This window comes from Microchirus variegatus (assembly GCF_963457635.1).
Source record: "Microchirus variegatus genome assembly, chromosome: 16".
In the NCBI taxonomy this organism is placed as follows: Eukaryota; Metazoa; Chordata; class Actinopteri; order Pleuronectiformes; family Soleidae; genus Microchirus; species Microchirus variegatus.
Genome location: NC_139817.1, coordinates 21,803,434 through 21,816,016, shown reverse-complemented (window position 1 = coordinate 21,816,016; position 12,583 = coordinate 21,803,434). Strand labels below are relative to the sequence as shown.

Sequence of the window (12,583 nt, the reverse complement as noted above, 5' to 3'; positions counted from 1 at the left end):
ATACAGCCCTTAAACTTGCCCCTCAACTTAATTTTTCTGAGAATCGGGACAGCACTTGCACTAGAGGGAGCGCACATTTTTGAGATTGAGGGTTAAGATTGAGGGTTAAGCAAGGAATTGGAATTCACCCTTAGTCTACGTGGTGATTTTAGGAGCACACCTAACGGTTGGTAAACAAGCTGGATGTTTTACAGTGTACAAAGTGTTTCTTTGCAAGACGTCGACGTGTTGCTGCGAACGTGTGTTTTGGTGTGTCATCCCCGAAGCTGCATGACTCGCCCCGACTGACGTCGAGGTCTGTAATAAGGTCTGATTGTTTCCGTTTTGGGCCACATGTTTATCATTCCATCTCTCGGCATCACCACCACCCAAGCACTCTTCTCCCGCTCTTTCCTCGAAGCCCCCCTGTAAGACCCGAGGAAAAGCCCGGTTTGAGCAACCATTTGCTGATCCGCCGGTGTTGCGAAACATCAAAAAAGCCCATTGTGAAGCGTCGGTTAATGAAAAACACATTTTCTCTTGCAGTTCACATGCTCATTCTGGGCAAGTATTTTAAAGCTCAGACTGATTTTTCAGCACATGACTGTGCTTCTGTTAAAAGGAATTACTCTAACTCACCACAGACAAAATATTACTAGTTATGAAACAGGCTGTTGCCTGTGATATAATACACTCACTGTGATAGTAGTGCATTACACAGACGTAGATACGGATCCCCTCACATGACGCTAACTGAACCGTGCACATAGTTAACCCCCGGGGGCGATGTTGGTTCTGACTGGTTTGAAAGAGTGGAGATGGGAGGGTTGTTAAAATTAAAAGTTACAGCCTTAAATTGTGACTTGAAGGTATCTTGTTTCTGAAAGTGGGGGAAAAAAAAAACAAAAACCCATACATGGATTTGATTACTTACGTAAATCCCAACGGGAGCAAGACTGAACACACAAATCACTAAACACAGCAGTAGCAGCAGCACAAGTCTAAACCTGAGATGGCACACGATAGTACACCGCACTAACCATTCCATCATAGTCCAAACTATCTGTCATTGTAATTATTATTTTTATTTTTTTTAAATGACACCTAGTCTATCTAGAATTGAATGGTTTGGTGCGTTATGTTATCAGGCACAGACTTGTATTTATTTGATGATTTAATTATTTCCGCTGTGACAGCACACACGGCTAATTCGAACGATGCAAAGATGCAGAATTAGATCACAATTAAAATGTGAGCAAACTATAGACAAGAGGTTAAACTGAACTCAAGCCTGCCCTGAATTAACTCAAACCTTAATCAAATGCATCAAAAGGAGAGAGAGACAGCTACAGACTACCAATGTCATAAGGTTCTGTTGTTGTTCTGACGGCTGAAACTTGAGAACTAGAGTTTTGAAGTCAGGGAACACATTTAATTTCCCTAAGGGGATTAATAAAGTAGAAGAACAAAGAAAGAAGTCAGCGAGGCCCCTCACAATGTGGGACTTCCTGATCCTGCAAGCACTCACTTCATCAGGAGAAAATCCTCCAGCATCTTCTTCTTCTGTACCAGTGTCAAACCTCTCTGTCACAGACGCGGTTCCAAGGCCTCAGGTCTGTGGTTCTTCAATGCAGCACCGTCAGCACACCTGGTTGGCGAGAGGCATCGAGTATAGTGTTGAGGTCAGAAGACAAAAAAAACAAACAAATGCAAACTGGTGCCATGTTATTGACGGTGTTGTTTTTGTTCTCCCTCTCACCCAGATTGTGCTTCTGTTCTACAGGTCAGTGTGACTCCATGGCAGCAGGATCCAGGTCTGATGCTATTATTAGTAGTAGATCTATTGGAATCATTTTTGGTTCAGATACAGGTGTTATATCAGGTATATTTGGCAGATGAATATTGGGCCAAAACATGAAATCTTCATCAGGCAAAAACCTTTTTCTTTATACTAAACTTTTTTTTCTTTTAAAGGTGCATTATGTAATAAATCTAAAGCAACTGGCCATAAAATCCTCCTAATATGTCACAGAGACTCAGGAATAATGTTCATATAACAAACTGAACTCACCAACAACAACAGTACAGACAAAATATTTTGCAGACTGCAAATCATGTTTATGTTTTGAAATCATGTTTTTAGCATGTGGCTCCACCTACTGCCGTCTACCAATCATTGCAGTCAGTAGAGTCTCAGCTGCCGAGCGACCACGGGTTGCCAGTTATGTCAGAAAACAAAACCTAAAAGACCTCGGTATTTTGAATTTGAATGTAGTAACCGTTTTTTGGCCACATTCTTACATATGGCACCTTTAAATAACTATCCAATCACGTACAAAATGACTAATTTAAGAAATGTATTGAATTAGCGACAAACCGCACACACGCACACACACACAGTGATAGTGTTGAGAACAAATGTGCCCTCCAGTTGATTCAAAACACTGCAGCACGAGTTCTGACAGGAACTAGAACGAGAGATATCACATATCAAACTGGCTCCTCGTACAGTTTAGAATTGAATTTAAAATCCTCCTCCTCACGTACAAAGGTCTTAATGGTCAGACCCCTTCACACCTGAAAGACTTAGTTTTACCTTATCACCCTAACAGATCACTGAGGTCCCAAAATTCAGGCTCACTTGAGTCTGTAAGAGCAGAATGAGAGTCTTCAGTGACCAGCTCCATGACAGTTCGGGAGGCAGACACACTCTCTGTATTTAAAGTTACACTTAAAATCGTCCTTTTTGATAAATCTTACAGTTAGAGCTGGCTCAGGGAAACATGGACCATCTCTCAGTTATGCTGCTATAGACCTACAGTGCTGGGGGAGTTCCTGTGGTGCACTAGCTGTTGCTATAAAAGTCACATTTGATTCGACTTCTACTTCAAGATTGTACGGCATGAGCAGCCACATCATGATGATTTTCTACAGTGCCATTGTAGAGAGCATCAATAGATAGGATAGGGGATCACCTCATGGTTTGGCAACCTAACCATTAAAACTGCCCGGCATGTACAAAACCTCAATGAAAATCTGAGGGAGGAAAGAATACGAGCCTGTACAGAGTATTTCTGAGCAGGCAGTTCATAAAAAAAGACCCCTCCCTGAATACGAACCTCAGATTCCCTGAGCCGTTATGCAAATCTAACCGCCTTTAATTATAATTTGTCCCTGCCTCCATTAAGCCGACAAATTATGTGCAATAAACCAGTTGGCACATTAGCACTTTATTCACAAGGTCTAGTGCAATAGGGCGATAAGCAATACAATATAATATTAAAACTTGTACTTTATCCCCATACTGTAGATTTCTATGAAATACCATAACGTACAAATTTACAATCAGGGACAATAAAGTTGAACCTAACCTAACATAACCTATTTAAAAGAGCTAATAACTGTATTTGAACACATTTGAAAATCTAAATCACTTTATCTAAATCACCCGTCACTTGCCATAAAGTCAAAATACCCCCCAAAAAACGACTCTACATTTAACTTGACATCATTGTTCCTGTTCCACATCAAACTGCACGTTCTGTCGAACAATTCCAATACCATTGTCTGCACTCACAGTCTCGTGAGTCCAAGCGCTGCAAAAAGACATTAACTCACGGATCAAAGGTTGAAACAGAACCTGTTCACTGTCAACGATGTCTGATGAAAGAAGAGAATCTACTCTTTCTTTTGGTAGTGTCGGTGTTTACATAGTCATATAACTCAAGTCAAAATGCTATAAAAACACTTGGCAGTTGTGCGCTGAAAATGGCTGGCAGTCAAGGAGTCAACAAGGAAATGGGCCACATGGTGGATGAGTGGCTTGCACAGTTGCTTTATGGCAAAAAGACCCAGGTTCAACCAAGGGCCTTTCTGAGTGGTTTTTGCATGTCCAAAAAAAATGTGATGGGTCCAGGGTGTTCCGCACCTTTTGCCCAGTGTCAGCTGGGATTAGCTCCAGCAACCCTCCGACCCTCAAATCGGTAGACATGAATGAATGTTGAATACAGTCTTGTTTGATGTCGTTATATGGTACATTGTCTTCAGATACAGTCATTTTAGTGCCATATTGTGGTCACACGAGTCAAAAAATGGTCTGTTTTAATTGTGATCTTGAAAATCTGATCCATCTGCAGACCGAATCCTTCAATTGTCGCCAGTAAACATCAAACTGCTGCGTGTAAGCAGGGTCATCTCTCACATGTGGTACGTGCCAAAGAGTTGGTCCCAGTGGGTGAAGTAGGGGGCGTAGTTACCCCTGTACAGCCTGTGGTGGGCTTGGTGGAAGGGGGCTCCTCCCAGACAAGGCAGCACTCTGTGCAGAGCCCAGGGCAGATTGTAGCCGCAGTGGTCTTCCACTGCCATCCAGCTGTTGAGGAGGTGAAAGAGGACTTCGCTCAGAGGGTGACAGCCCACCAGCCACGCGCTGCTCAGCGCCAGCAGCAGCAGAGACAGCAGCTCGGTGGAGCTGGCGTCCTGGGCCGCCAGAGCGAAGGGCACGTGGTGCTGGTGGTGCGGCTGGTGGATGTTGTGGTAGAGCCAGGGGAACCTGACGAGGCACACACACACACACACACACAAGGAACTCACGTTTATAGTCGTGTCAAGATTTATCAACAAGTTCTGCTTCTTCTACATGCTGCGGTGTGCACAGACTTACATATTTGTTTTTTTTATCTAAATAAACACTCATGCAGATGCTGAATAGGCCGAAACTCAGTACTTTGCATGAAAGAAAACGCCAAATACATTTAACTGTTGGCTTTCATTTACACACTTTTAATCAAGAATGAACACTATAAAATATAAAAGGATAAACATATATGAAAAATAATAATAATATATAGTCTTTCAACGGGGCCTTAACTTGGTAAGAGGACAAAAGAGCACCACCTGGTGTCTGTGCAGCAGTCGGGAAAGGAGACAAACTGGTTTCTGACATTTTTGGTATTTCTTATCACCGGAATAACACGATTTCCTGATAAAACGTTATTTTACTGCACTTCTGTCCATACTGAGGAGGTGTGGGATCCTTTCTCTGTTAAGCTCTATCATATTAAAATGAATATATTTATTCCCCCACAATTTTGGGAAATGCACGTCTAAATCATTGGATAATTAAGTGCACAATAAACACAATAATAATTGTTATGCAATAGGTGAGCATAGACTTGCAGCAGTCTGTGAGCAAGTGTCCTCTTGTTCTTTCCTTACCTGACTGGTATTTTTTAAGGATTTGTTTCCATCGTTGTATATTGGTAAATAAAACCTTGCCTGGTGTTTCCTTTAATTCCATAAATCAATCATGTGCAAAGCCCGGTGGGAATTTGTACCAGTTTAAACAAAAGAGATGAACAAACTCAGATCCTTTTAATTAAAAGTTGAAACACCATCGTGGTTATTTATTTTGTTTTTTTTTAGAGCTTATTATACTTCAATTAAAGTAAAAGGCCAGACGGTAAAAGTATGTCGTTTTTAACGACCTCTGGGTGGATAGTTAAGTTAATGACTGGCAGAATTATTCCTGTTATATTTATAATGTCTGTTATACAACAGAATCATTACAGATGCTCTCAAATGTCCCTGTGGGGACAACAGAGAATATTTGTTTTGTGATTTGAGGTGGGTTCATTTTCTCCACAGTATCCGTGTTCTGAGCTTGTTTTTGTTGTTTGTCGCTCCCCCGCTGACATAGTAAAGCAGCTCGAGGCATTTTCGACTGCACGCGATTATAGTTTTACGGCCAGAGAAGCACAGGTGTTACTCGTTTCGGGCTGCAGTCGGGAGTCTAAGTGCTGCGGCGACGCGGCGTAGTAAAAGTGAAGAAGCTAAATGGAATTCAGCCCTCGTTAATTTAATGACTCACACCTGCGATCGTACTACTGTGACCTGTCTGAGTGAGTTTCTCATGGGAAAAAAGACCCACGGAGGCATAAAATAATCACAATATTCCCACATTTAAATACTGAGTGCAATACTAATTAACATAGTATACAGATAGAAAATACAATAAAACAATAAAAGACAATAAAATAGTATTGAAATTGAATATACTACCCATAAGTATGTTAGAGTGTAAAATCATCTAAAATAAGAAAAGGTTTGGATTTTGTAACCTTAGAATAACACTTTATACATATATACATACATATATGTGTATACGTATACACATATATACACACATATATACATATACATATATACACACATATACATATACATATATACACATATACACACACATATACATATATACACATACACACATACACACACACACACACACACACGCATATACATACATACATACATACATATACACACGCATATATATATATATATATATATATATATATATATATATATATATACATACATACATACACATACATACATACATACATACATACATACATACATACATACATATATACATGTATTTTAGACAAAGGCACACACACACACACACACGGTGCTATACAATTAAAGATGAATTGATGTTTGCCAAAACCTGCACTCTTTATTTTACCATCACAAACGTCACCTCCTTCACTTCTCTACAGGCGTCTTTTGCGTCGCTATGAAAGTTTTATGCAATATTTCTTCTCGTGTCGAGTGCCAAGTTGCTGATTGGCTGATGACACACGTCAGTCAGTTATAAGTTATAACCGAATAGGAAATGGCAGCTTCAACGAAAGGCCAGCAATAACACTAGAGCAAGTCCACCGAGCTGCGATGTGTTTAATGACATACGGAAAATCCAGCTCAGCTTCACACAAAAACAATAACCATATTCTTTCTGGAAATATAATCAGAACGTAACGAGAAAGTAATTGAATTCAGACACATTCAGACACACATTTATTTCATTGTTTAAAAAAAAAAAGACAGCTGGTTGAACACACAAACTAGAGCAGATGCTTTTGGTTTACTGAAGCATCTGTTAATTAAAAAAGATTTGACTGCTGCCAACATCAACCCCCGCAACTCTCATGTGGAGGATAAAGTGATAGAGTGAGTACTTCCTGCATGACCGGAGCACAGTCGCCGTCTGACACAGTCACTGAACTAGAATACGGCTGAACGGGTTGTGATTCATCTCACGATCGTCGGCTTTCAGCAGTGCTGTCGCTAAATACACCAGACTCCTCTGTTAGATATTGAGATTTTAGACATTTGCTTTGCTAAATGTTGGGAGATGAACGCATGTTTTCAGGACCTTTAAGTCTTTTTTAACTGATCTACAGGACGACATTGTTGGGTTCGATTCCTTTGTCGCACATCGCGCTCATGACTCTTCCAGTGACGACACTCTGACCGATCAGTGGCCGGCAGTCTGTGGACGCCACAAAGTATCAGCTTAGCTCAAGCACCAGGTACTATCACGACTTGAAAAGTCGAGCCAAGTAGTGCTAGAACTAGGGGCGTCACGATCTCGACTGTCAATCGAATATTGATGGAAACGACGTAAAGCAAAGGGTGAATCGAGGATTTAATAAGTCTAAAAATGGCAGAGCCATCTGTGCTAAAAGATTGAGAATCGAAGTGATTTGTGACCTTAAAATCAAAAATCAAATCATAGAGATTTAGATAAGACATTTTCCAGCCTAATGACTCGATAGTGCCCCCAGTGGTATTGCTCCAATTCCCCCATCATTGTAAGCACCCCTGTGAGGTGCATGTTCTCAGAGAGTAAATAGGTGTATAGTAGAGCAGTGTTTTCCAACCCTGGTCCTCAGGGAATGTGGCCATGCCATGTTTTAGATGTTGCCCTGCTCCAAAAAAAACCCCCACCTGATTCAGATTAGACATTCATTTAGATTTTTCCTTTTTTAACAAAAGTTGAAACATTACATTTTTGAAATAAAATTAAAAAAATGTTTTCCTTTTTTAAAGACAAAATTTGAAAAACCGAATTAAAAAAAAAAAAAATTAGACAAAAGTTGAAATATAAAATTTGAAAAAAAAATTTTGACGAAAGTTGAGCTTGATGATGAGCTGACGATTTATTTGAATCTGGTGTTTTTGGAGCAGGGAAATATGTAAAACATGGCACGGCTGTGGGTTGGGAAACACTGTAGTAGGATTTTCACACGCATTCGCCAGTGTCTTAATGATGTCCTCATTGTTTAATATTGCTGCAACGAGATTGCGAGCTGCCTGACTCATTGTCACTTTTTGCTGCAGCATCCACTCGTTACACAATATGGCCGCAGGCACTTCCGCGAAGTCTGACGTCAGTCAAGATTTCATTATATATATTCAAGGTTTCATTATATATATTCAAGGTTTCATTCAATATATTCAAGGTTTCATTATATATATATTCAAGGTTTTATTATATATATTCAAGGTTTCATTATATATATATTCGAGTTTCATTCAATATATTCAAGTTTCATTATATATATTCGAGTTTCATTCAATATATTCAAGTTTCATTATATATATATTCGAGTTTCATTCAATATATTCAAGTTTTATTATATATATTCAAGGTTTCATTCAATATATTCAAGTTTCATTATATATATTCAAGGTTTCATTCAATATATTCGAGTTTCATTCAATATATTCAAGTTTCATTATATATATTCAAGGTTTCATTCAATATATTCAAGTTTCATTATATATATTCAAGGTTTCATTCAATATATTCAAGTTTCATTATATATATTCAAGGTTTCATTCAATATATTCAAGGTTTCATTCAATATATTCAAAGTAAAAATTCCCATGTGTATATATGTATGTATGTGTGTGTGTGTGTGTATATATATATATATATATATATATATACACACACACATACATACATATATACACATACATATGGGTGTATGTATATATATATATATATATAATATATATATATACATATATAAATAATATATATATATATATATATATATATATATATATATATATATATATATGTATGTATATGTATATGTATATATATATATATATATATATATATATATGTATATGTATATGTATATGTATGTATACATACACACATATACATGTATATATATGTATGTATACATACTTGAGTACTTGAGGACTTGAGTGATCACCTGTGCATAGAGAAGTGCCATATGAAGAAGAGCGTGTCAAAAAGCAGCAAACACGCGAGGACTTCCACGAACAGCTCCCAGCAGGATGGAGCCAGCATGGGCAGCGTGGGGGAGCGCAGGGTCTGGAACGCCGCGGTGACTGGGAGGACGACGGTCAGGTATCGGAACAGCACGGTCCAAAAACAGCCGAACCAGCTGCGGAGAGACGGCGGCCGCTGCGAGCCTGCGGAGATCCTCCAGGAGCGGACGCGCAGACACACGGCGCACAGCGCGTCCAGCGCCAGGAACGGTGCGCAGAAGAGAACGTGCGCCAGGAAGGCGAAGGACGCGGGCAGGTACGGAGAGAGCAGGACCTGCTCCTGTCCCGCTCTCACGTGCTCCCACGGAGCCTGCAGGACACGCGTGGACGCCTCCTCCTGCCCTGCAGACTGCGCGTACATCACGGCTTTAAAAATCCACCTCCTACATCTTCTCACATCACATATGTGCCAGACTTTTCTCTGCGCTTCATCCAAAGACAGCGCGCAGCTGTTATTCTTCGAGTTTCAACAGCACCAGCAGAGTCATAAGAACATCTGCACGTCTTAACTCGCTTGTTCTGACTTTTTTTTTTTGGACACTTTCTGTTTCCTTCTACTCTCATGTGAAGTCTCTCTTTCCTTTGCTGCTGTCTCGACTCTTAGTGCTTACTCATGCTGCCGGGAAGTTTCCCCCGCATTGTAATAAGAGTAGGAGGAGCAGCGATGGATGCAATAAAGTATGAGGACAAATAAAAGCATGAAAATGCTGCTCCTGCTCCTGGGAAAGTGCGGGGAATTCTGCGAGAGCAGTGATGATGCTAGTGATTCACTGTATATCCTCTATATCAGGGCTATTCAACTAAAAGTTCCAGAGAGCCAGCTTTTCAGAAGGCTGTCCTGGCAGTAGGCCGATCAACCTACCCCTATTTTGTGTTGCATGTACAGTAAACGGATACAAATAGATACTAAATGTTTTTAATTATTATAAAGCACTTATTTATTGAAATGGCTGCTAGTTTTGTGCTAAAAAATTAAGTAACGAAACCACCAACATTCAGCTACAATACAATTTGCGTATAGTGCAAAAAGGCCACAGTTACAGTACCACCAACATTTGGAATAAGGACAAATTCCAATTCCCATCTTAACCCTCAAGCTCAACCCTTAATGTTAACTGGCCCTCAAAACATGTTGAGGGTTATTTTGTCAATTAGAAATGGGACACCCCTTAAAGGGACACTGTGTAGTATTTATGGGTTTATATAACCCAAAATCCACTTTTTTATACATATTATGTGCTCCTGCATTGTCTAGTCGCTGTATAATAGTTTTTGTTTCATTTTCGTAGTGTTTCAAAAAGTCATGTAAAATAACATGGTCGTGGGCCTTAAGTTGAATAGCCTTGCTGTATACGCTTCAACCCCAATTTTTTTTAATTTACATTTTCTGACATTTTATGGACCAAACGAGTAATCGAGAAAAAAAAATCTACATGTGACCGTCACAGGTCGCCATTTATTCATCCCCAGGTTCTTCTATCAGAGGTGCCAGATATCCTATGAAGGCCTCCCACATGTTATTAAAGAATGACTCCTTGCTTCTGATAATGTAGGTCGTTTTCTTAAGGGCAAAACTGTAGATGATTCACAGATCCATTTACTCAAACTAGGCATACCCACTTGTTTCCATGATAGAGCAATTGTTCTTTTTATCAACATTATCTGAAAACATCCAATGTCCTTTCTACACTCATGCAAAGTCTGTCTTTCCTTTCCTGTCTTGACTCTTGGTGCTTACTCATGCTGCAGGGAAGATTCCCTTGCAACTGTAATAGAGCAGGAGTCGCCGCGATGAATGTCATGAAGGATAAGGACAATTAAAAGTTTACACAGCTGCAGACTCCTACATGAAAATTCCCTCAATACTGTAATTTCCTGGATATAATCCGAGTAAGAAGAGTTTAGAATCTAAGAGTATTTGTATAGATGGCATGTCCTGGCTGCACCTCCTTACAACCTCCCAAAACCTCCATATTTTGTCACATTGCCAAAGACAATGGAAAAAATATACTCTTGTACTTCTCAAATATCAGGAACATCACTGTTGTATTTACTGAGTTTTTCGAGGGTGGTGCAGTGATTTAAGACGTGTGTTGATTGTCTCCGACTGTGCCTTGGTACCTGCCTTCTCCCGCTCCTCCCTCCAGGCCTCCAGCCTCTTTATCGATGACTCCGAGGACCCAACTGCGAGAAAGTTATAAATCCTGGATATTATGCCCCGCCCTAAACAGTCTGTAGTCATTACCTGTTCTACTTTTGATAAGGGTGGGATAGATAATGATTGGCCCCGTCGTGATCTGATGGAATTTTGCAGTTGCAAAAATTGTATGCATGTTATATTCCACAGTTATTTTCGTCAAATGATCTCAGATGTTTCGCGACCGGGTTACAAATCTCCTATTTTTTGTATTCCATTATCAGCCCAGAATTTGAATTCCACATCGGACCTACCCGGGGGAAAAAAATGGTTTCCCCAGATTGGACTAAGGAGTGAGAGAGACACACATTGTCCCCAAGATAGTACTTTTCTTGGTGTAAATACACTAATCACATTTTTAACAAAGGTCTTTTTTGTGTTTTTTTAAGATTTTTAACATTATCCGAGTACAGGAAAAGGAGAAGAGGGAGGTAGGGAGTGGAGTAATCATGGTTCCTGTTTAAAGCTGCCATAGAGTGGTCCTATTGCACATATATGTTAGTTATGGAGGTCTACTTACATACATTAACTTGTTTTTATGGTCAAAAACCTCCTAGTTGCTGTAAACGAGCCGATAGAAATCTCTCCTTGAATCTTTAAACATTGCCAATAGTGATGCTTTCGACCTATCTTTGAATGTCTTATTAATTTCAATGGGTAAACTGTTTGGCCCTGGTGATTTCACTACTTTAATACCATCAATTGCTATGGATATTTCCTCTGAAGATATGTCTTATGTCCTAAATCAATCCCGTTTACTTCTGGTGCCTTGGGTATATGAATTTCATCTAAAACGAAAAAATTGTCCAAATTGAGTTTGTCATGGATGACTTCAGAACTGTAAAGCTTCTCATAGTATTCCCTGATTTGTTTATTTAAGTTGGTTCTACAACTTTCTGGTAATTCTGGAAAGAAATGAACGGCTCACTCTAGAACAGTTTGATACGCCAAACAAGCACCTTAGTGGATTTGTCCCAGATTGTAGAATGAATATTTGAGACGAAGGATACTGGCTAATGCTCTCTATGCAGATATACAATTATATTTTGTTCTTAGCAGGCAACATGTTTTTAAATCCCTGTATGCGACTTGGAATGAAGTAGATTAACAACGTTAATGAAAACTCACCTCATAAGAAGATGGAACGTTTAATAAGAGGTCCGAGGTGCTGGCGTCATGTCATCATCTCAGACATAATACTGTCTGTTCCTCTGCGTCTTTTGGAACCAAAAAGCAAGAGACAGGAAT

The 12,583-nt window shown here is 39.6% G+C and overlaps 1 protein-coding gene across 1 annotated transcript; it reads right to left on the bottom strand.

The window, feature by feature from the left end:
* Positions 1 to 4,176: 4,176 nt before the first annotated feature.
* On the bottom strand, positions 4,177 to 9,623 carry ch25hl3 (cholesterol 25-hydroxylase like 3; the record flags this gene model as incomplete). Its single annotated transcript, XM_083902390.1, has 2 exons — positions 9,060 to 9,623; positions 4,177 to 4,528 (listed from the first exon to the last, which is right to left on the bottom strand). Exons 1-2 carry the CDS (start codon positions 9,497 to 9,499, stop codon positions 4,177 to 4,179), a joined length of 792 nt encoding a protein of 263 aa, XP_083758516.1. The 5' UTR covers positions 9,500 to 9,623.
* Positions 9,624 to 12,583: the final 2,960 nt, after the last annotated feature.